Source organism: Tachysurus fulvidraco, chromosome 14 (assembly GCF_022655615.1).
Source record: "Tachysurus fulvidraco isolate hzauxx_2018 chromosome 14, HZAU_PFXX_2.0, whole genome shotgun sequence".
In the NCBI taxonomy this organism is placed as follows: Eukaryota; Metazoa; Chordata; class Actinopteri; order Siluriformes; family Bagridae; genus Tachysurus; species Tachysurus fulvidraco.
Genome location: NC_062531.1, coordinates 10,645,629 through 10,669,950, shown reverse-complemented (window position 1 = coordinate 10,669,950; position 24,322 = coordinate 10,645,629). Strand labels below are relative to the sequence as shown.

Sequence of the window (24,322 nt, the reverse complement as noted above, 5' to 3'; positions counted from 1 at the left end):
AGTCAAACTTTTTCTGACTGCATTTTAGCTGCAGTTTTCTTGGAGGTGGATTCAGAGGTTTCCAGCAGAGGAAAATCTGACTTGGGCTGACAGCTAGGGAGTAATTTTTAGGTGGTGCCAAGACAGAAACTTCTGGCTTCTCTAATGTCCCAATTCAGCAGAGTCAGGATTCATGTGAGTATCTGAGTTTAAAATTCAGTGTAAATGTGTCATTTAAAATAGTGGGTTTATATATTTTGGATAGCGATGGTTAGGGTATGGTGTATGACATGCATGGATTTAGTTTTAAACACAACACATTGTACGTTCTGTTTTGTTTTGAGAATGGGTGTGTATCTTTTAGCTCTTGTGTGTCCACGTGCGTGTCTGTGTGTGTATATATGTATGCCCCAGCCTACACATTGTATATTGATTAGATTCAGGTTAAGAGTGCGGTTTGGCTCAGGAAACATCATAATCGTAAAGTGAGTTCTTGCTATATCTTGCTAAGTAGAGACTATATTAAACAACCAGCTTTGTTAGCACATGTCTATGTTAGTTTGATTTGTGATGTTGACTCAGGCTAGACTGTGACTCGGGCTTCTTGCGGGTAAGTGTCAATGCCTTTCCCTGTTTTGTCTTAAGCCATTAAAATGCAGGTGTTTAAATCTGTTAGTTGCTAACATCCTGTAATCCTGTGCTTTTGTACTCTGGGTAAAGCGTGTTATAAAAAAACAACAGCATAATATAGTTTAGACCTGCCACAGACTGACTGTATTGGTGTTTGTGGAAAACAACATGAATCATTTTATATTTTACTTGATCATTATTTGATTGTTAAACGGATGAAGCAACGTTCTCTCTCAGCTGTCGAAAACTACCTATTTTTGGTATTATAGAATTTGAATTAGTTTTTGTATGTTTGAGAGACTTGTGGAACGGCGTGTGTTCATAACGCTCATCTGTTAGTAGGTGTGTGTATTATATCCGACTTAGAATGAATAAGTACTCTGGTGCAATACAATTAATTAAAAAATCAAATATGTTATATATAATATATTTAAAAAGTCTTAGCCTCAGATGTTTTGCCCAAACGACACCCAATGTTTGAGAAAACACATTTCTGACCACAAGCCTCAAGGTCTGGAAGCATATGCTCTCCAATTGCTCTCCATCTTGAAGAATATACTCCTGATTGGCTCTCTGTTTCTCTGCATTAGTTTTCAGCAGGGAAAATACTCTTTTGAACAGCATGACATAATGGCTAGGTTTATCTGCAGTCTAATAATCTGATTATAAACCAAACCCATCTGTTCAATCAGAATAAAACCTCATTTAGTGAGCTCAATCAAATCAATTTGAGGCCAATCAATGAAATGGATGTCCTGTTAATCTATTAAATAGAAGAATAATCGCTAATATTCTTCTGATCCTTTTACTCTCAGAATCAGTGTTTATTCTCAAAGTGTGTTTGAGACACATTGCGTTAGAAAACACATTAAACATTTCATGTATTCATTCATATTTAGTAACCAGAGTATCCTGGAGCCCATCCGTGGCCCAAGGTGGGAGAATTCACTCTGGATGGAAAGTTGGACCGTCACAGAGCACCATGTACACACATTCACAGCAAGGGACAATTTAGTGTAGCCTATCTGGCTACGTGTATGTTTTTGGACAGTGAAACCAGAGAACCCACACAAACATGGGAAAACATGCGAAATTCCAGACAGATAGTAACCTGAGCTGTGAGGTGGGAACAGTAATCCTTCTGCCATCATGCTGCCGGTTTTACATTTTAACCTTTTTAAAATAAATGTGAGGTTGGAAGGACGTGCATCACTCTAACTTTTTAAGGCCAATGTAGGACACAGATTGACCCCAGTGGAGTTTAGTGTACAGAAGTTATTCCCAGATAATGGCCTTTATTGTTGCTAGCAGCAGAAAGTGAGTAAATGTACCATACTAATATACAGTGTGTACTTTTAATATTATTTTTATCTGCGAGCGCATTACTGTTCATTCTTCTTTACTTTTGCTCCACACATGCACATCGGTCTCTTGCTGAGCAAATGAATCTTGTGCGTTTGCTGACAATCTATGACAATTAAAAGTATATAGTTGTTCATCTACCAATCTCTGTCAAATGCCTTTTTCATATTTAATGACAAAAAATACCAGAGGTCTGACTCATGTGACTAACTTGCTTTTACATTTTCAAGAGAAACCTTTCCTGATCCTAACCATAGCTTTAGTTCAGCTCACTTTTGCTCCTAGAGAAGACTCATGTGTTCATGTGCCAAAGAAGAATTTGACCTTTTTTTTTTTTTTTTTAACTGTTTTCAGCTTTTTTTTTTTTGGAAGTGCAGTAAAATGTCAGGAACATGTCAATGGCTTTCCTTCATATCCCTGTGCCGAGGTTGGATACAGCTAGTTCTTGCTCTGGAGGTCAACGTAAAGTTGCTCGAGTCCATCAACGGAGAATAAAGTCCAGATTGGGGAGTAACTTATATTTTCCTATTAATATTTAACCAAATTGTCGCAGTGACCCCATTTACAATAGCCGCTATTATATGTTGGTTTATTTAGCCGGATCTCTGAAACTACATGTCCTATGCTGTGTCGTAGAGCTGACTGTGACTTACTGACAAACATTTGACACATTTTGAACCGGAAAATATCCTGTTTTCTTTTTTCTTTTCTCTTCTTTTCTTTTGAAAAGTCCACTGTCTGTATGGGTGTAATAGAGTGAATGTTTTTGGTATAACATATGTTAGAGTATGTGTACGTATGAAGAAGTTGTAAACGTTTGTCTATACATGTCTGTTTGTACTTGAGCTCAAATAGAAATGTATACTGCTGGCACACAGTTTGATCACCAGTTAAAATGTAAATAAATAAAATCAAGATAAATTCATTTCAGAAAAACCCACAATGTGGAATTAGTGTCTTAAAAAAATCTGATCTTTTCAATTTCACAGGAAAGAATTACCTGGTTAACTGCACACACCTAAACTAATTTATTTGAAGCATTATAACTTTTTACCTCCTCTCATCAGTTCAGTTCAACTCAATTCAGATTTATTTGTATAGCGCTTTTAACAATTGACGTCTCAAAACAGCATTACAGAACATAAACATAAAAGAAAAGGTTAATATAAAGATTAATTTAATACAAAAATTCAAGATTAATATTAGATATATTTAAATGTGTTTGTATTTATTCCCAATGAGTAAGTCTGAGGTGATGGCTGTGGTGAGGAAAAACTCCCTTGAATGATAAAGGGAGAAACCTTGAGAGGAACCAGGCACAAAGGGGAACCCTTACTTATTTGCGTCATCAGTGAGACTAGTTAGATTTTATGGTGTGTTTAATCTAATGTTTTGGAAATTCTTTTTAGATATTTTCAACAAGTAAGGTAACATAAAATCTTTTTAAGCTCTTTGCAGATGCTACATGTTTTTCTTCTTCTACTGTTATTCAAAATAATGCACGCCTTGGATGTGTGACATGGCAGGAGATGGAAGCTAAGTGCCGCTACCACACACAGTGCATTATGTGCGTATAATAGTACAGTCTGGAGTGTGTAATTCTGTTTGATTAAAATGTTTTAACTGTTTTGATTTATTGTTGTGGAATGTCCAAGGGACAAGTTTTCACATGTTAAGGCTACCATATACAGTTGCTCCCTCACCTCTCTTTTTCTGTCTCACACACACACACACACACACACACACACACACACACACATGCGCACACACATACAGTGGTGTGAAAAATAGTTTGTCCCTTCCTGATTTTTTTTATTTTTTTGCACGTTTGTCACACTTTAATATTTCATATCCTTAAACAAATTTAAATATTAGTCAAAGATAACACAAGTAAACACAACATGCAGTTTTTAAATGAAGGTTTTTTATTATTAAGGAAAAACAAAATCCAAACCCACTTGGTTCTGTGTAAAAAAAGTGTTTGCCCCCCTGTAAAAACTTTGGTGTTAAACTGTGGTTTATAACACCTGAGTTAAATTTCTCTAGCCACACCCAGGCCTGATTACTGCCACACCTGTTCGCAATCAAGAAATGGCTTAAATAAGACCTGACTGACAAAGTCACGTAAACTAAAAGATCCTCAAATGCTACGCTTCATGCCGAATCCAAAGAAATTCAGAAACAAATGAGAGAAAGTAATTGAGATCTATGAGTCTGAAAAAGGTTCTAAAGCCATTTCTAAAGTTTTGGGACTCCAGCGACCCACAGTGAGAGCCATTATCCACAAACGGCGAAAACATGGAACAGTGGAGAACCTTCCCAGGAGTGGCCGGCCGATAAAAATTTACCCAGCGACAACTCAATCCTTGAGACTTTTGGGAAAATACTCTGTGGACTGACAAGACAAAAGTTAAACTTTTTGGAAGGTGTGTGTCCCATTACATCTGGGGTAAAAGTAACACTGCATTTCATCATACCAACAGTAAAATATGGTGATGGTGGTAGTGTGATGGTCTGGGGCTGTTTTGCTGCTTCAGGACCTGGAAGACTTGCTGTGATAAATGGAATCAATAATTCTGCTGTCTACCAAAAAATCCGGAAGGACAATGTGCGGCCATCTGTTCGTGACCTCAAGCTGAAGCAAACTTGGGTTCTGCAGCAAGACAATGATCCAAAACACACCAGCAAGAAGATAAACAAAATGAGGAATTTGTAGTGGCCTAGTCAAAGTCCTGACCTGAATTCTATTGAGATGCTGTGGCATGACCTTAAAAAGGAGGTTCATGCTCGAAAACCCTCCAATGTGGCTCAATCACAACAATTCTGCAAAGATGAGTGGACCAAAATTCCTCCACAGCACTGTAACAGACTCAAGTTATCGCAAGTTATAGCAAATGCTTTATTGCAGTTCTTGCTGCTAAGGGTGGCCCAACCAGTTATTAGGTTTAGGGGGCAAACACTTTTTTTCAAACAGGGCTATGTGGGTTTGGATTTTGTTTTCCCTTAATTATTAAAACCTTTATTTAAAAACTGCATGTTGTGTTTACTTATCTTTGACTAATATTTAAATTTGTTTGATGATCTAAAACATTAAAGTGTGACATGCAAAATCAGGAAGGGGGCATACACTTTTTCACACCACTATATGTATAGACACACAAGCAAACCACAGCCTGTCATTTTACTGAGATAGCAGTGGAAGCCAAAAGCAGTACTCCTACCGAAAGCACTTACACCCTAGACTCTTTACATAAATGAGAAATAAACATATAATGGAAAAACTTAACCACATTAATGATTATAAGACTCAAACAACAACAACTTTTTCAATTCATTAATTATTAGTGTTGGATGATGTTTAGCCTTCACTATGCAGGTCCCTGTGTATGACCCGTTAATACAGAAACAATAACTTATCAGAACGAGTGCATTAATGCATACTTTTATTTAATTTATTTGTTTTTTTGGCCGTATTTGTCATACTTGTAAGCTTCATCGGTAGTTTATGGAACTTGTACACAAAATGCGTAAAGGTCTAGAAAATGCTTAATATAACTGGAATCAACATGACTGGGTACTGTGGCAAAAAATTATATAACGACCATAAATATCATTTATATATCAATCTTTGTAGACTTGTTCCTTTTCCCATGGTTGTTATTTTTTTAGCTGCATTTTACCTTTGACATTAATTATGATTAATGTACACCTATTTAATTCTTTTTTTTTTTTTATGAATCGGAATCAGATTCAGAATCAGGTTTATTGTCCAAGTGTGTTGACACACAAGGAATTTGGTTCCAGCTGTTGGTGACACTCAAAAGTTAGCTTGGACTATATAAGACAAAAAACAGACAAGACAAGACAGACTATACAAGACAATACAGACAGTGTGAGAGAGTTTTATTCTCTGTATTATTCTCTGTTACAGTTTTGTTCAGACGTGGGGGCCTCTCATCAGTTTGATTGCTGTTTGGATGCTATTCTAACTGTAAAAAACAGAATGTTGGCTTCTACAAGCCAACAAAATTAAGCTCCATCAAATTAGGGTGTAGAAGGAAACTGGCTGGAGTCAGTAGTACAGTGGTGTAAAAAAGTTTTAGCCCCATTGGTCCCCCTTCCACTTTTTCACACACTACCATGTTGGGTTTGAATTTTATTTTTCTTTAATAACAAAAAACGTTACTTAAAAACTGCATGTTATGTTTACGTGTTATCTTTGACTAATATTTAAATTTGTTTGATGATCTAAAACATTAAAGTGTGACCAACATGCAAAAAAAGAAAAAAATACATTAACAAAGAGAGGGTTTAACACTTTTTCACACCACTGTACATGCACTACTTTCCTCTTCTAGAAAGTGGAAAGCAGAACAAGGCAAAGGGAAGCACAGCATTGAGGTGTTTCAAGGTACTGCAGTGACTCAAAACAGTGTCTCCTGTTTTCAATTCCAGGAGGCAGAGACAGCGTTTGTTCCCAGCGTTCAAGACTTTGACAAAAAGCTTGCTGAAGCAGACGCATATTTACAGATTCTCATCGACCAGCTAAAGGTAAGCAAGCTTTATCATTTGCAGCAATTTGGATGTGGTTTGTAAAGATTATTACCTGTGTATAGGTTTTATCAGAATATTACCTTGTTAGCATACTGTTGTTGTGTGTTCTTTTTCATCATTCCACTTGTCTATTTTGTTTCCACTTGCATCCTGTAGCTCTTTGATGAAAAGATAAAAGACTGCAAAGATGACGAGTCAAGCAGAGTAAGTCGTTATTATCTCTTATGAGACATCTAGTGACGTTTAATTTATACACCGTGTTTTTCACAGTGCAAACATGTGTGTGTGTGTGTGTGTGTTTGGTATTTCATAGAACTGCATGGCCAGTGTTTAGCTAAATACTTATTTTAACAGTTAAAGGGTGGTGTTGCAACAGTATTTTATATTGCAAAACAGCTATTACATTTAGAGGACTAGTCAAAGTTTCAGTATTCTGGGAATTGCACGACTTTCTGCTTTGTACCGTCACCTTTTCACTTCTCTTTTTAATGTGTACTATTCATGGTTCCTTTATAAGTAAAGGCAGTGGTATTCAAACAGATTTAGACTTTGTTCTGACCTTACCCTTTTATTTTTTTAAAGAAAATCGAGAACCTGAAAGAAAATACTTGTGTAAGTATGATCTAGTGTTCCTGTATGTTCTTCAGCTTCTAGAACATTAGTGACAAATTGTCTTATTTTTTTTTTTATTACTTGTGCTTTGTCTTTTTAGAGTATGGTAGAATCTATCAAGCACTGTATAGTACTGCTTCAAATTGCCAAGGTAAAAACTTTTCTTTTCTTAGTTTTGTTATGAATCGGTAGAGCTGTGTGGGAGTAAAAATGTCTGTTATCCTTAGTAGCGAATGCCAATTAGCGATAGCACAATACAATTTACTTTGTTTACAACAAAATTTTTATGACATTGATACAGATCATGACACTGGTATCTGACGCTGATGTCGATCCGATTTGCTTCATGCTTAATGAATGGATGAAGCAAATTCAGATCTTCACGTTGGCCATTATTCTAACTTTCTGGAGGAATAAACTCAATATTAACATGGCTTGCACAAAATTGCACTTCTTTTGTTAAAATAAATGCTTTCAGCAAGCAAAAAAGTGTGAATTTGTACAAAATAAGAGCAATTTAGTCTGCAATTCCAATGTAACAATTGTTTAGGTCTAATATAATATCAGTTTCAGTTAGAAATGGACATTGCACTATATGGCCCAAGGTTTGTGGACACTTGATCATGACACTGTGCTTTTTGAAAACCCCATTCCAGATATAGTTCTCTTTTTATTAAAACATAAACACCACTGTTCTGGGAAGGCTTTTCACTAGATTTTGGAGTGTAGGAACTTGCTTTTCAGATACAAGAGCTTTAGTAATGTCAGGCAGTGATGTTTGGTCATAAGGCATTCAATGGGGTTGAGGTCGGAACTCTGTGCAGGCCACTAAATTTCTTACACACCAGACTTTGCAAACCATGAAGTTTGCTTTATTTACAGGTGCATTTGACATGCTGGAACATGTTTCTGCCTCTTAGTACCTGTGAAGGGAAATTGTAATGATACTGCATGCAAACACATCTTATACATTTCCACATTTGTTGCAACAATATAGGTGTGATGACCAGGTGTCCACATATTTTTGACTGTCTAGTGTAAATAAATAAAATATCTAGTCTATGTATGACTTATGAAGATATCTTGCATATATCAGACTGGATTAGTTCCGTTTTTTCCTCTGATATGCAGTTTACTGCTAATATCAGTTCAACACACATACTGGATGTTTTATTGGTGCTATCTCTAATGGCAGTAGTATTTTTCCACTTGTCTGTGATTGCATAGAATAGTTTGCTACATTCCTAGAGGTTCTATTGTAATGGTTTGGAGAGGCGCTTCTCAAATAAATTGCCAAGAGCATAAAATATTTAGGCTTCACTTAATTTAATACATAATTTAAAAATATATAGATTTCTATTATGTGGTATAGCATGCTGGTATCTCAGTAACAGAACCAACATATGATTATTTATTACTTTGATTTGAGGAAGTAGAGTTATGAAGTAAGATTTTACACAATGCTTGAGTTGGTTCACCCTTGTGACTGAGGTGCACATTCCTCAATTCATGTTTTCTTTTCAAAATTTTAAGGATCAAAGTAATGAACAGCAACACGCAAACGGACTGATAGTAAGTTGTGACTTTCCTCAACCATGGATCAAACTAATTCGACCAATCTTCTGTCTCTTTGCTTTGAAAACTCTCTTTCATATTGGGAAAAATTTTACTTGGCCACAGGTGCATGCTTTTCACTTTTGGAAATTGGCTCTGCCACATCTTTCTGTCGCTCTCACTTTCATCACTCTTTGTCAGAAGTGATAGGATTTTTTTAATATTCTGTGGAGTGAGATGTTGCAAGCATCCGTGATGATCTATGACTGAGCCAATTCTGTTCCAGTCTGTCTCCACTGATTATATGACCTCTACACGCACATTAACAACATAAAAATGGCTATCGATCCTTCATTCACCCTTTTTGCTTACTCTGTCATCTCCAGACTAATAGATCAGAGACCATTTAGTGGCTGTCCAACCCGAACCACATACCATATCAGTAACCGTTAATTTGGTCCTGAAGAGAGCCAGCATTCACATCTGGTTTAACACAGATCAGGAGTCTTTCACATTGCACCCAGTTATGGGTTTAATTTGCCCAAGAATATAATGTCATTTAGGAATATAGCTCTTGATTCCTTAAACCTATAGTAGTTTACTCATTTATTCATTCATCTTATGTAACTGCTTTATCCTGGTCAGGGTCATGGTGGGTTCAGAACTTTAGGTGAAGGACACCCTGGATTGGATGCCAGTTCATTGCAGAGTACCATGTGCACTCACACTCACACACCCACACATTTACATTCACACCTAGGAACAATTTAGCATAGCCAAGACATCTACCAGAATGGTGATGGGAGGTTGAAAAAACCCAGAGAACATTTAGGAAACTCTCACAGACCATAGCCCAAGCTCAGGATTTAATCAGAAAACCATGGTGTATTCTGGTTATATTAGTTCTAACTTGTATGCCTGGTTTGAGTTGTGTGACCTGCTATGCTGTAAAGATTATATTTGTAATGTTACAGTGTTCTGACTAATATTCAAAGCAATTAAAAAGGCACTCTGTGATTAGAATCCTTTAGAACAAGCTACTTTATTAAAACAATTAATTTATTCCGTCCTTAACCTCGTCTCTCTGCCTCCTCGGTCACCTCACCTGTTGATTTAATCCAGTCTCACTTACCTCCCATCACCATGGCTCTAATTTTTTTTTAATTGGCTTGTCATTAAGCACAACAGGTTAATTTGCCATATGGGAAAACAGGAGACTGTTCAATTGCAAACAAATAATCAGGATCGAATCCTTTCAATGTCCCAGAAGAGAAAAACCTCTCCAAATTTCATTCATGTTGATGGCTGTCATCAAAACCCTGCATCAGTAAATAGCCAGGTTTCACACCATGCTAAATTCCCTTTCATTTTCCTGCTGTTGCATGTTTTCCCATTTTCCTTCATTTCTGCGGCCTGCTCCATGGATACAGCAGGAAACTATTTACCTGCATGATGTGTGCAGTTAAAGTATTATGGTCTGTGCTTGTCACCATGGTAGCTGAGCTTAACAGCCATTATCTGAGTCTCCTCTGCTTGTGTGTGTATGTGTGTGTATTGGGGCATTACAAATGTAGAGTTGTGCTGCAGTGATTGTTGTATAATTAGATTCATTGTGTCTAGTGCAATGACCCAAACAAGGCCAAACATCAGCTTTATAAATGACCACTGATGTGACACTCGACATAATGCAGAATAATTAACACAGGGTCGTTTGTACTATGTTTACATAAGTCGTATGTATTCAGAGTGCATGTGAAGAGTACATCAGTGATGTAACTTTAGCTTTTCCCCCCCCAAATGTAATAAACCTGTTTCATGCTTTTGTGTAGAATAGAATACTATCCCAATATTTATCTGAATACAATCCACTGAGTTTAATATGAAAGCAAACATCTCAGCATAGAAACCTGTCAGCCCCAGAGGAAGTGAAGTCCTCCCGAATGTGGAGTAACAAAGTAGCAGAGATGTCCTCAGAGTATGTGTGTGTGTCTGGTATCTGTGCTACCCTGCAGAGCACCATAAACCCAGTGGATGGAGTTCACCAGCCCAGCCCCCTGGATGCCTCTGTAGTCAGCGCCGTTGCCATGCCAACACAGACCACCCTCCCCACAGGTATGCAAGGTCCTTATTCTTTATCACTTTCACTTTTTTGTACACAGTTTAATTTTTTTGCATAGCTGTTAATAAGTAGTTCATACACTTTAATCCAAAACATATAAACATATTCTCTTTTAAGATAGTTATTGTATTATTAGTCATTTTAGCTATAAAAAAAACAAAAAACAAAGCTATTAAGGTGTTTTGACCATATGTAGGCAGACGTGTTAAGAGTTTAGAATAAAGGTGTAGGACTTTTTGTTGCACTCTAGAAAGCCTTTGTGCTTTAAAGTTACAGGAATCTGTTTTATGAAGCACATTATTTGTTGTGTGTGCTCGACTGTGTAGATGGGGCTCAGGTGTGTAAAGCAGAACAGAGGCCTTCTTCTCTTCCCATGGGTCCCGTCGTCACGGTGATGGGCAGCCTTCAGACGCCCACTCCCAACAGCACAGGTACAGATGGCAATTCCGAGATCTTACATAAGGGACGATGCAGACATGAGACATGATTAGATGTCTCTCCTGGCAACAAACTGTAAAAGAGAGTGTGGACTAAAGATATTGCTTGGTTACCTCCTTGAAGAAAGGGAAAAAATGGTCCCGAAAAATAAATGTTTATAAGACTCATATTTCCTGTTCTATTCACTGCTTAGCAATGGATGTGCCATATCCAACAGCACGTGACTTTAGTTCAGTGTAGGAAAGCTATATATTTTAAGAACTATATATAACAGTAAATTTTAACAAGTTTAACGAGAATTACATTCATTAGTGAAACAACCAAGCACATGATGATTTATGTTGCAAAAAGTATTTTTTTTTTGTTTAGTAAAAAATAATAATAATAAAACAATAATAATCGGGTATCATTTAAAAACTCCCACAGCAAGTCATATAATGAACATCAGACTGTGTTGCAGGTTCAGAATTTTTAGGAATTTTAAACAACATCTATTTTTTGTTTGTAGTGCACTTTAAGCATCAGTATTATTACTGTATATAATCAGCTTTTGCACTTCCCATGCCATAGAAGTACTTATTTTTGAATGATGTGTAATATGAGTGTGAAGCCGTATGTCACTCACTTCAGTGAGTCTCAACTCCTTTCTAGCAGTCACTAGTGCTGGCTGAGGCACATTCCCTACACTTCTGCTGAGGTGCTGCAAGAAATGATGAGCTTGGTAAAAAGTGCAGCTCAGCACCTTTCAATGCAGCCTGAGAAACTGCAAAGTAAACAGGAGGAAGAGATGAGTAGTCCTTGGGTTTGCATTAAGTAGATAGGTAGAAGTAGATGTAGTCCACAGATTAAGTAATAGATTATAATGGCTGATTTTCTTTTTTTTTTTATTTGTTTTTTTTTGTCAGAACATACTAACACATGGTTTTTGTGGGCAGTACCAGTTGATTAGTCAAATTATAAACAATGAAATGAGCTCGTAATTAACACTGAGTGTTGTTAATTGGGAATTACTAACTTTTAACTGCCCACCAAATGTATATATATATATATATATATATATATATATATATATATATATATATATATATATATATATATATATATATATATATATATAAGTTTAATTTTATATATTTCATTTTTTTCCATTTTTGGTGTATAGGGAGTGGTCCTTCTGCACCGAGTAGCAGTGTCACTTCACCCAGTCACATGAATGTGCCGGCCCATGCTGTCCCAGATTTCTCCTACTCTAGCAGTGAGGATGAGTTTTACGATGCTGATGAATTTTACCAGAGCAGTGCTTCACCAAAGCAGTGCATTGAGTGAGTTAGACTGTGCGCACACACACACACACACACACACACACAGCAGCTACCAAAGTAGTGTATGGAGATAATTACACATTATTCCCACACAAGATATTCCTTTTCTTACTGTAGTTAAACACAGACCTACCTAATTACATCATGATATTACACACATTCTTGTTCCTCACTATATGGCTTTGCAGACACATACTGTGTATGCAGCAGAATGTAGCATTGCTTTACATTTGCTGTTTTTGGCTACAGCCCCTCCAGAACCTCTGGCGCTAACAGTGAAGGAAATGCAGCTCTCAAACGACCCAACACCACTGAATCCCTTAATTCCTCCATGTCCAATGGCACAACTGACGCAGGTATTCAAACATTTATACACAAGACTAACTCACTCAGTCAGTCACTCAGTCACTCAGTCACTCAGTCACTCACTCACTCACTCACTCAGTCACTCACTCACTCAGTCAGTCACTCACTCAGTCACTCAGTCACTCACTCACTCAGTCACTCACTCACTCAGTCAGTCACTCACTCACTCACTCAGTCAGTCACTCACTCAGTCACTCACTCACTCAGTCACTCACTCACTCAGTCACTCACTCAGTCAGTCACTCACTCAGTCAGTCACTCACTCAGTCAGTCACTCACTCAGTCAGTCACTCACTCAGTCAGTCACTCACTCAGTCAGTCACTCACTCAGTCAGTCACTCACTCAGTCAGTCACTCACTCAGTCAGTCACTCACTCAGTCAGTCACTCACTCAGTCAGTCACTCACTCAGTCAGTCACTCACTCAGTCACTCACTCAGTCACTCACTCAGTCACTCACTCAGTCAGTCACTCAGTCTCTCTCTCACTCACTCACTCACTCACTCTCTCACTCACTCACTCTCTCACTCACTCTCTCACTCACTCACTCTCTCACTCACTCTCTCACTCACTCAGTCACTCACTTGCTTTACTCCTTAACTTCAAGGACCAACATCACCCAATGGACGTTTGGTTCTACTGCAAAAGGGTACATGAAAACACCATACATGGATGCACACTTAAACCCACACAATGACAGAATTCCCAATACGCTGGACATGTTGAAAATGTTTGCATTCATGCATTATATGAATTAATCAAAGCATCAGGTGGGACAATTTTCAATATGGACACACCCACTCTTCATATTTAAATATCACATTGTTGTCATTTTTTAATCAATAGAAATTAATCATGTAATTAATTATTCATGCACATTCAAGCAGCCTCAAAGTGCACACAGCTGCTTCGGCATAATATATTTACAGAATACAGTTGCTTCTGCCTTGTGGTTTAGATGATGTAAACAGGAAATGCATGGCTTTACACAAGTTACAGATCTGTTAAAAACCATTAAACAGAAATGCCCTACTACAACAAATATGTAATATTGATGCAATATCCCACACTTTCATGTTCAATTTTTAACCAAACAGCTGCACAAGCATTTAGTGTTGATGTGTAAAATGTAATACTACATGTGATTGAAACTTAGCTGTCAAATGCCTCCTCATCTACTCTCTCATAAATGCCATTCAATTATGTCTGTAACATGCATTATATAGTCAAATATAAGGAGTACTTTCTAACGAGAAGTAAAGCATTTAGGATTTGACAGCTGCCAACTGTAAAGTGATATAGTAATTTGACTTTTGCTCTGTTTGCCAATTAATATTCAGGCGTAAAGACTGTACAGTATCCAGCCACTCAAGTGTGTCAGACATTTTTTTTGGCGTTAGTTTTTAGCCAGGTTGTATGCTTGTGAATACCTTAATGCGGTGGTATTTCACTTTCCTTTATTGTGTAATTGGATCCCACATAATAGCGTTTTCCATTGTATCATTTGATACCCATGTATGTCATGTGATACCATGGAATATGTACGTGCACACAGACACACATGCACCCATAATCCTAAACCATCACCACTGTCCTCTTCACCTGCTTTATATCCAGTTAAGACTACAGTTTCAGGTGCAGATCGCACATGCACACACACAGACACACACACACACGCACGTACACGCACGCACGCCCACACACTGAACCTTGAATAAGTACAGTACATAGTTATATACACTCAATGTGCTTTGTTTTGATCAGATCAGTATGACAGTCACGATGAGAGGGATGACGATGGTGAGGGGGAGTCAGTGGAGGAACATAAGAGCGTCATTATGCATCTGCTTTCACAAGTCCGATTAGGAATGGACCTCACCAAGGTAACTCCTGACCCCCTCTTCTACCACTCTCTTTCCTTTTCTGTAAACTCTCCATGAATATTTTACTGTCTTTTTAGGTGGTTTTGCCTACATTCATTTTGGAGAGAAGATCGTTGCTGGAGATGTATGCAGACTTCTTTGCACATCCTGATTTGTTTGTCAGGTAAAGTGTTTTACTGTGCATCACAGCTAATGTATGCCCTTGGAGGTATCTATCTATCTCTCTCTCTCTGTCTCTCTCTTTCTCTCTGTCTTTCTCTTTCTGTCTCTCTCTCTCTCTATCTATCTATCTAGAGAGAGAGAGCTACAGCAACATACATATAAAACAGGGTTTTCAAACATATTTTGGTACACTATTTCAATTTGGAATAAGCAGTAATTATTTTAAGATCTGTGTTACTTTCTATTTGTATCCAGAAGCAATGCACATTAACACTGCATTTGATTAATCTTGTTCTATCTCCACTCAGCATTGCAGAGCAGTCAGAGCCTAAGGAACGCATGGTGCAGGTGGTGAGGTGGTATCTCTCAGCCTTTCACGCTGGCCGGAAAGGATCCGTGGCTAAAAAGCCGTACAACCCAATCTTGGGAGAAGTATTCTATTGCCACTGGGACTTTGCTTCAGATACAGAGGAGCCAGTGTCTGGGGTGTGTGTGCGATTATATGAAATACATTTTTAAAAATGCAGCAGGAATTTATCCATTTATGTGTTCGCATGTTACTGGTTCATGCTATCTAGCAGTCATTTTTAATAAGTCAAGAGTCAAGTCAAGAAGCTTTTATTGTCAATACAACCATATGTAGCTGACGCAGTACACAGTGAAATGAAATAGCCTTTTTCCAGGACCATGGTGCTACATAAAACAACACACAGCTAAGGACTTAAGCTTTAGCCACATGAAGTGCAAAATGTGAAACAGTGCAAGACAAAAGACAGCACAAACAGACAATTCAAAATACACAAAGTACACAAAATAGTGCTGACCGAACAGTGTGCATACTGTATTATAAAGTACATTGTGCAACAATTGTAAACATATACAGACTTATGTAGTAGCAGCAGTTAAATGAGATGTGTGCAAAACAGCAACTGAGTGAATGAGTGATTGATTTGTACAGTCCAGTGTAGTGCATAGTTGGGTGAGTGTGTGTTTGTGTTTGGTATAGTTCTATTCTGTTTGTTGAGAAGCCTGATGGCTTGAGGGAAGAAACTATTACACAGTTTGGTTGTGATTGCCCGAATGCTACGCTACCTTTTTCCAGATGGCAGGAGAGTGAAGAGAGTGTGTAAGGGATGTGTGGGGTCTTCCTCAATGCTGTTGGCTCTGTGGATGCAGCGTGTGTTTTTATTTATTCTGGGATTAAACGTTCAAAACTTGTGATTTTAGAGAATTTAGCGTGCTTTGAAAATGCTTAAAAACTAGCCATTTAAGACTATAAAACTTGAAAGATTAACCCATTTCTATTTTTATTTCTACTTTGTGTTTGTATGTAAATTAACACTCAAGGGTGTACAGGCTTGCATGGGGATTCAGAGATTACAATTTTACAGTGTTATTCTGTAAATGAAAGCTATATCCTGCCAAATCACCATAGCAACATTTACTGGTAACCTGTTGCGCTACTTCTCACCAACATGTGAAAGCAGCATGACACTTTAAATAGTGGCTTTTCTCAAACCGACATGTGGTTTTTGGACAGGAGCCTGTGTCAGAGGGGCCAGTGCCATATTGTAGCCGGGGCAGTGTGTCATTCGTAGCAGAGCAGGTTTCTCACCACCCACCAAGTAAGTGCTACATATTTGCACACATAAACCAACTTAACAAAAAAAAGGAAGCTAGGAAGCCATTGAATTATTAACCACTATGTGAAAAGCTCTTGAAATGGATGCAGAAAATGTTTTCAAAATGTGTACAAAAATTATTTTTTTTTAAATATTGAAGTAATCCTAACCACATGAATGCACATTTTAGAATAATAAAAGAAAAGAAAAAAAAGCAGAAAAAGAAGTATTGGCTAAGAGAAAGCATTAAGTATTAATGCACTGTTCATTACATGTTTCCAAGCATATTAATAATTGGATGTTCAGTGGGTTGTGTGGATAAAACTTTGATGTTAAATTGTAGTTTCAGTATTATGATGATAGGTAGTCAATCCAGTACTCAGTAAATTGTGAACAGTTTAGGTTTAGGTTTAGGGACTGTAAACTGAACACTCTTGAGTGACTGGATACTGTACAGTAAATCACAAGAACATGTGTTTTGTTTCTTGAGTACTTTTATGAAGTTTATGCTCATTTCTTCTTTAACTTTTGCAGTATCTGCCTTCTACTCTGAGTGTATAAGCAAGAAAATCCAGTTCAATGCACACATTTGGACCAAATCCAAGTTCCTTGGAATGTCTATCGGCGTACACAATATTGGCCAAGGTAGGCAAAGACACACACGGTGAGTATCAGTGTCGGGTATAACAATGATAACGCATCTCATTCGGCTCTTTACTTGTGTGCTGCAGGCTGTGTGTCTTGTCTAGAGCACGATGAACACTACATTTTGACTTTCCCCAATGGCTATGGCAGGTAAGGTTAAAGTTTTTTTTCCCCTTACATGAAGCGATGTCTGGTGTTTTGTGTCTCATAGCATGTTATCTTTTATTATCCTGCATGTGTCCTTACAGGTCGATCCTGACCGTTCCTTGGGTGGAATTAGGTGGAGAGTGCAATATTTCCTGCTCCAAATCCGGCTACAGTGCCAACATAGTGTTCCACACCAAACCCTTTTATGGGGGAAAGAAGCACAGGATAACTGCAGAAATTTTGTGAGTCACTATTAGAGTGTGTATCTATTGGAGAATGTGCTTAACATAAATATTAATCTTTGTGATTGTGGTACAAAAGGTTTATGTTGACTGCATGACATGTTCAATCCATTACAGTGGTCCCAATGATAAGAAATCATTCTGCTCCATTGAAGGGGAATGGAATGGAGTGATGTATGCAAAATGGGCTTCTGGGGTAAGTCAGATGCCCGAATATCACTACACAGTAAATCCAAGTAAAACTTCTAATTGTAATATTGAAAGACTTTTTGAAAGTTTCTTTTTGTTGATGAAAGAGACCAGAGGAGAATGATCTGGTGCTATCATTGGCTCAGACTCACCCAAACAGGACAGTTAAAGAAGAAAAAAAATGTTTTTTTCAATTGTCCATTCAGTGGTGTCTTTGCCAATGACCACTTCAGATTCTTGTTCTTGGCTGACTGGAGTGGAACCTGATGTGGCCTGTTGTTGTTCACTGCAAGATTCGATGTTTCTTGCATGCTGAGGTTATTTTCTGCTCACCCCGATTGTAATGTGTGACAATTTGAGTTACTATATCCATCCTGGCAGCTCGAAATATTCAATGCAAACACTGGACCCTGTTGTGTGTGAAAATTCCAGGACATCACCAGTTTATGAAATACTCAATCCAAACACTGTGTCACGGTTAAAGGCACAGAGATCACATTTTTCCCCATTCTGATATTTGATGTGATCATTAACCAAAAGATCACCTGTATATGCATGATTGTGTCCACTGTCCTGCCACTTAACGATTGTATGATAAATGCATATATTAGCAGATGTACCAGTGTTACTATTAAAATAGACAGTGAATGTACATTATATTTGATTTTTGTGTCTTAGGAAAACTCTGTGTTTATTGACACAAGGAAACTGGGCATTGTTAAAAAGAAAGTGCGGAAGTTGGAGGATCAGTTAGAATATGAATCAAGGCGGTGAGTATCTTGTCTCAGACACAGTAGCAACATTATTATTTCTGCTCTAATATTCTCTCCTCAGTCCTATTTTCTTTGCGTAGATGTTTATCTATTTCTACAAAAAAAAATTATATATTTTCCTTGCACAATTTGGTCCCTACTAATGTGTGTGCTGCGTCACAGCACATCCACTTGAGGGGAAAGCAGAGTGCTTTCTTCTGTGTTCATGACTTCACAAACGCCCAAGATTGGCTAGTGTCATTCTGATTGACAGCAGAGAAAGTAACTCCATCACAGCCAGTTTTGCTATCTAAGATCCTCCCCACATGTGTATTTAAGACAATTGCACTTTTATTAAACATATATTGCTTTATTTGTCCACTTCATGATATATGCTAAAAATTAGGCTTATATTATGGCTGCTTTTTTGTAATGTCAGCTGTTTCTTTTGACCTGTCAGGCTGTGGAAGGATGTGACGTTGAACCTGAAGCTCAAAGACATTGATTCCGCCACAGAGGCCAAGCACCGTCTGGAGGAAATACAACGGGCCGAGGCCAGAGAAAGGAAGGAGAAGGAGGTTCAGTGGGAGACTAGAGTGAGTTTGCTTCCAGTCTGAGTATATTCTTGCTCTCAGTTTGCATTTTGATCAAGTTGTTTATACCTTATGCAATATCCCATTTATAGGTGGTTTGTGATTAGTGTTTCTGAAGAAAAACAGCATCTGAATACTTTAAGTTTGTCTGATGTACGATTTTTTTCCTTTTTTGCAGCTGTTCCATGAGGATGGCGAGTGCTGGGTTTATGATGAACCTCTTCTGAAGAGAATGGCTTCAATACGACACTAGTTCAGCTTCTCTGAAACAACCGAGTCTAAGAAAAGAACTCTTTTACAATTCACCTTTCATGTGAAGCCTTGGAATGACTGATGAACGAACAATTAAACAGCTTTGCATTTTGGAAATGAATGATAAGAACTAGACTCTATACAAGTAAATATCAAATAAAAAATACTCCTTTCTCGCCAACTGCACCACTTCCATGCTCCACTGCTCCTTTAAGCTGGAAAAATCCCACACCACAGAACACACTGAGGTAGTTAATGGCTCTTAAACAAGCCAAAAGAACGCTTTTGTTATGTCTGGGTGGGTCATTCCCACAGGTATGTTGTCTCTCACTTCGGGGCAAAAAGAGTTTGTAATTAAACAAACTGGAAACAGCGTTCTGTATCTCAGGGAATCAGGTGACTGAGGAATGAAGGCTGTATCTCCTGATGTTTTGAAAGCCTTAGGTGGAACTACAACATGGAAGAACTTGACTTGCCTACAGCTAGCTACAGATATTTATATATACATATATAGGACTTACAATTATATATTATATGATGTCCTTTTTTGCCTTTTTGTTCATCTGCAATAGTAATGGTTTGAAAGTATGAACTTGAAAATGTCAGCATAACCATTCCGTTTACTTCCTCTTTGTTAATCATTAAATAGAAGAAAATCCCATGATCACCTTTTAAAAGGTTTTGCATCACATCATGTGTAGCTGCAAATGAGGACCATTAAAGGAAACAAAACATTAAAATGAGGAACAGGTTACACCTGAAGGAACTCGGTTTGATAGTTGATCATGCTGAAAGTCCATTTCAATTCAAGTACTCTTTGTTTTTAATGGATAAGTTAATTGTTTAAAAATTACCACTGTCCAATGGAAGTATGAATGTGTAATTATGAACCATATGCAGAGTATTCCATGAAATCAACAGTCATCTTTAAATTCCCCTACTAAATGTATTTAATTCATTTATCCTCTCTCTCTCTGGTTCTCTCACCTTCACCCTCTTCTAGACTTGCCTTTTTATTCTCTCTATATTATAATTAAAGCAGATGTTACCAAATACATGAAATACTTTGACTACTTAAAATGTCCTAATGGTAAACTCTTATGGAAGACGTTTGAATTCCACCAGGATTCCACAGGCATGTGACTCTAAATGTATAGCGATGCTGAAGTAAAACTATTAGGATCCACATTCTGTCTTGAGATGATATTGAATTTTGCACTGTTGGTTATTTTTTGGATTGAACAGTGTTGAGAAGGATTCGTAAATTTCAACAAGTCTAGTGAATCAAGGTGGGCAAGCAATGGGTTATTAAAAGAAAACCTTTTCTTATGTTTGTAAATTTGAAATTGAGGCCTTGCCATATACATACATTTCACTGTCATGCAGTGTTGCTTTGCATAAGCAATCTACTGTTTTCCTCTCATTTGACATAGCCACTGATTATACTAGAATTTCTTGTTTAATGATGCAAAATATTAAATCTCAATGAGACCAGCTTGAGTCGTTTTTTTTTCTTTCTTTCCCCAAAACCCCTTTAAAACCTCCTTGATATGTCCTGTTATTTCTGCTCAAATACAAATGAAGAATCGTTGAAGGAATCGACTCATTGGACCGTCTCGCGTATTTAAAGATCCGTAATATGGTATATGAATTTTACTTTTAATAAAGAGCAATATTATTGGTACAGGAATACCTAGAACATTTATGCATAAAAAAATGGGTAAACAGTCTTTGACAGCCAAAAGAGCCGACTCATTGTTGAGCTGAGTCACTTGCTCCGACTCACAAAGAAAAGGAGACGGAATTAACGTCTCTACAACATTACAGTTAAACAGTTCGGCACTGCTATCTAGTGTCTGTAGTTTGTATTGCTAGCTAAAGCGCCATTTTAAAACTTCCCACAAATCATTGCGGCAGGTAGTATAAATGCTCGCGTGCCCTTTCCTTCTGTCTCATTCCCACATGGTGTGTAAGGAAAAGGTCAGTATAATATTTTGCTTAAATGTGTGTCTAGTAATCGTGTTGTTTTGTTTTTTTTAACTATTTGTTGTTGTTTGTTTTAGTAAATGTTTAAGTACTTGTATTAGTTTTTTTTTTACCATGTGGTTTGTACGAGCTCCTTTTTAATAATAGTCTGTTAGCTTAGCCGTTAGCTGCGCTAGCTAGCTAGTATTCCCTGTAGCTTGTTTTTGTGTTTATAGCACTCGTTGCATTTGCAATGCATTTTGCTTTTTGTATATGATGAAAAACATGTTGGTAGGGACATCTGAACAAATCTGATGAATGCCAACGTTTCTGACCTGGTGTATGGACGTTTTATTGCACTTCCTGCGTCCCACGTGGCAGCCACACAGCCTCAATTAACCTTCTCTTTCTTCTGCAGAGGCTGCTGGATTGAGCATTTCGTCTTGGCTGATCTGTCTTTTGGTAAGTTAACATCCATTGGGTTTGTTAATCAGCTGTAATTGCTGCATATTAAGTGCTAGAAGTGGTTTTACTAGCAGTACTTTTACTCAGCAATGCACAAGCCTGTGATGAACAATGAGTAAGAGTAGTGGACAGAAGTGGTTTCTGAAAAATACATATTTCTGAGGCTTAAATGTGGTTTGCTTATCGTTGCACTAAATGTCGCAAAGATTAATTATATAATTCTAAAATTTTCATTACAGCGTGTAGAAAGAATGGACTGCTTTAAATTAAGGTATGTGCTGTTGACTATTCTTTTTACTTTATTGCCTGTGATGAGTGAAATGAATAAGAGTAGTGGACAGAAGTGATTTCTGAGAATTTGAATCTGAGGCATCTGTGTCCTTTTTTATTAATGTTAACATTGGCAGCAAAGCTTACTCTGGTCCTCTGTTTCTTGCAGTGACCATTGGGCATCTGTATGCTGTACTTGTATACAGGTGTGTGTTTTGTCTTTTAATGTTTTATTTTTAATGTGTGCTCGATGATGACCTTATTTGCTACTCTTGAACCAAGACTGATGAAATTGCAACCACCAAATTTAATCTGAGGCACTTACTTTACTCAAGTCGAAGTAAATACACTATAGGTGTTTCTTGAAATAATTTTTTCCATTTTTCTTCCTAGAATGACTGTTTCCGTGACCATATTGGCTTAAGATGAACGAGGTAAGCTTTTGAGAATTTGTTTAAATCCAGAAGTGTCTACCATTTTGCTGTTTATGATGATTGTTAAATACAATGGGAATCTCTCTGAATAAGAGTGAAGAAAATAATTGTACTGAAAACAGTAGCATGTTATGTTGGTTCCTTTTTTTTATAGTATGCACATTATAACAAGTGTTCTTTCCCCCAAAGGTTCCTGTATGTCAAGTGCATGATGTGGGCCAGTGAAGTTGGCGTAATGGTGATTACATTTAATTCTCTTCTGAAATGTAACTTTGATGCAAGTGATGACTGCATAGTTCAGCAGAATTTTCCATGTAGAACCATGTGCAATGTCTTTCGCTCCTAGCTGATGCATCAGATTTTCCCTTTAGTTTAATGTACTGGAACTGCATTGTTTTAATTATTTCTTCATTTTTGCAGTGCCTCTGCTGCTAAGGAACTAATAAGGTGAGTTTAGATGACAATTTTTGTTACATAACATGATGCAAATGATGACTGCATAGTTCAGCAGAATCTCCATGTAGAACCATGTGCAATGTCTTTCGCTCCTAGCTGATGTATCAAGTTAATTTAGCTATACATGATCACTTTTACTGCTTGTTCTAAAAAAATGAAAATCTATTGCAGTGTGTAGATGGTGTATGACGTCCATGCTGTTTGTCTTGTACCAGGTATGTAAACACATGGTTGTGTGGTCTTTTTAGCTATTATCTGGAGAGGATGATAATGAATCAGGTCTCTGATCTTGTTGAGGACACATCTTAACCACTGATCTGGATTTAGATGTTCTAGCATTTCCCAGTTGCAGTATTCTTGCCCTAATTTAATTTTCTTTTTCCCTTAGCGTGGCTGTGTCCAATGAATGGTGAGTGTTTTTTGTTTAATCCTGATTTTTGTCTATTAGCTCACTTGACCAGTGGGATGATTTAATGTCCATTGACTTTCCCATGGAGATTGGATATTAGCTCTGTCTGATGGTCCTTTTTAGGTAGCTTTTAGACCTCATGGGGAATATTTTCTATTCTAACAGGAGTCTACTCCTTGACAGGTGAAGCTGTTTGCATCCTATAACCTTAAGGGCCCTATTAAAGCATGCTGCATTTTTGCCAGGTTGGTATGCTTATTAAATTATTAGCCCACAATTGCGGTTCAGTGATGTTTTACAAATGTCTGACCTGAACACAAATGTGGACAGTCTCTTGCTGATGAACCCATGTTTCTAATTCTGTAATCTGTTTTTGATTTACCCTGATTAACTTTAAATATCTATTACAGGCAGGGTGTATTGGAGTCTTCTGGTCAAGTTGAGACTGACATGGTACGGACTAAGTTATGATGGCTTTGAAATTGTTAACCTGTGACCAGTGATGAAGAGATTCTGCCAAATGAATCTGCTGATTATACCCCTTTCCGTTCCACTTATTGCTGAGGTTGCAATGATTACATATGCTGTTTTGTTGATTTTATATAAGTGTTTGCTTACTTTTGCCTCTCCTCCTCCCCCTGCAGCAATGGCCCTCACCACAGCTTGTGATCACCTGGACTTGGAGGGTGGTGATCTTGAACACGTGCCCACTCATGAAGGGAGAAATGAACAAGTTAATGGCTTTTCATATGTGGAAATAAAATTTGAAATGGAAAAAATGTTTCTTTCTTTTTTCACCCCAAAGTTAACTTGTCTAGGGGCACTTCAACACTGTTCACTGTGTACTGTAACAGCTATATATGGTTGAAATGACAAGATGCTTGACGCACAAGAAATTTGG

General features: G+C 37.5%; 1 protein-coding gene and 8 non-coding genes across 13 annotated transcripts in view; all 9 read left to right on the top strand.

Annotated features, from left to right (window-relative positions):
- Positions 1–20,916, top strand: part of osbpl9 (oxysterol binding protein-like 9) — a 35,008-nt gene extending 14,092 nt beyond the window's left edge. Inside the window, exons 4-24 of one of the 5 annotated variants that reach the window (XM_027166617.2) lie at positions 29–174; positions 6,427–6,522; positions 6,682–6,729; positions 7,108–7,137; positions 7,238–7,288; positions 8,671–8,709; positions 10,704–10,803; positions 11,137–11,241; positions 12,411–12,570; positions 12,820–12,926; positions 14,700–14,818; positions 14,896–14,981; positions 15,289–15,466; positions 16,521–16,605; positions 17,137–17,247; positions 17,334–17,397; positions 17,496–17,636; positions 17,754–17,832; positions 18,504–18,595; positions 19,038–19,173; positions 19,349–20,916. In XM_027166617.2, the coding sequence (XP_027022418.2) occupies positions 145–174; positions 6,427–6,522; positions 6,682–6,729; positions 7,108–7,137; positions 7,238–7,288; positions 8,671–8,709; positions 10,704–10,803; positions 11,137–11,241; positions 12,411–12,570; positions 12,820–12,926; positions 14,700–14,818; positions 14,896–14,981; positions 15,289–15,466; positions 16,521–16,605; positions 17,137–17,247; positions 17,334–17,397; positions 17,496–17,636; positions 17,754–17,832; positions 18,504–18,595; positions 19,038–19,173; positions 19,349–19,423 (1,932 nt within the window). In that variant the 5' untranslated portion in view covers positions 29–144 and the 3' untranslated portion in view covers positions 19,424–20,916. Of the gene's footprint in view, positions 1–28; positions 175–5,821; positions 5,864–6,426; positions 6,523–6,681; positions 6,730–7,107; positions 7,138–7,237; positions 7,289–8,670; positions 8,710–10,703; positions 10,804–11,136; positions 11,242–12,410; positions 12,571–12,819; positions 12,927–14,699; positions 14,819–14,895; positions 14,982–15,288; positions 15,467–16,520; positions 16,606–17,136; positions 17,248–17,333; positions 17,398–17,495; positions 17,637–17,753; positions 17,833–18,503; positions 18,596–19,037; positions 19,174–19,348 lie in introns of those variants that run through there. The other 4 variants (XM_027166618.2, XM_027166615.2, XM_027166620.2 and 1 more) reach the window with 4 other exon arrangements.
- A 733-nt stretch (positions 20,917–21,649) lies between these two features.
- On the top strand, positions 21,650–21,729 carry LOC113655849. Its single transcript, XR_003443813.1, has one exon. It is a non-coding gene; the product is annotated as a small nucleolar RNA SNORD74 (small nucleolar RNA).
- A 219-nt stretch (positions 21,730–21,948) lies between these two features.
- Positions 21,949–22,018, top strand: LOC113655845. The gene has a single exon (XR_003443810.1). It is a non-coding gene; the product is annotated as a small nucleolar RNA SNORD75 (small nucleolar RNA).
- Positions 22,019–22,155: 137 nt separating this feature from the next.
- LOC113655844 lies at positions 22,156–22,224 on the top strand. Its single transcript, XR_003443809.1, has one exon. It is a non-coding gene; the product is annotated as a small nucleolar RNA SNORD75 (small nucleolar RNA).
- A 377-nt stretch (positions 22,225–22,601) lies between these two features.
- On the top strand, positions 22,602–22,680 carry LOC113655847. The gene has a single exon (XR_003443811.1). It is a non-coding gene; the product is annotated as a small nucleolar RNA SNORD79 (small nucleolar RNA).
- A 148-nt stretch (positions 22,681–22,828) lies between these two features.
- On the top strand, positions 22,829–22,914 carry LOC113655850. The gene has a single exon (XR_003443814.1). It is a non-coding gene; the product is annotated as a small nucleolar RNA snR60/Z15/Z230/Z193/J17 (small nucleolar RNA).
- Positions 22,915–23,035: 121 nt separating this feature from the next.
- Positions 23,036–23,120, top strand: LOC113655842. Its single transcript, XR_003443807.1, has one exon. It is a non-coding gene; the product is annotated as a small nucleolar RNA snR60/Z15/Z230/Z193/J17 (small nucleolar RNA).
- Positions 23,121–23,703: 583 nt separating this feature from the next.
- LOC113655843 lies at positions 23,704–23,766 on the top strand. Its single transcript, XR_003443808.1, has one exon. It is a non-coding gene; the product is annotated as a small nucleolar RNA SNORD78 (small nucleolar RNA).
- Positions 23,767–23,915: 149 nt separating this feature from the next.
- Positions 23,916–23,989, top strand: LOC113655848. The gene has a single exon (XR_003443812.1). It is a non-coding gene; the product is annotated as a small nucleolar RNA SNORD47 (small nucleolar RNA).
- Positions 23,990–24,322: the final 333 nt, after the last annotated feature.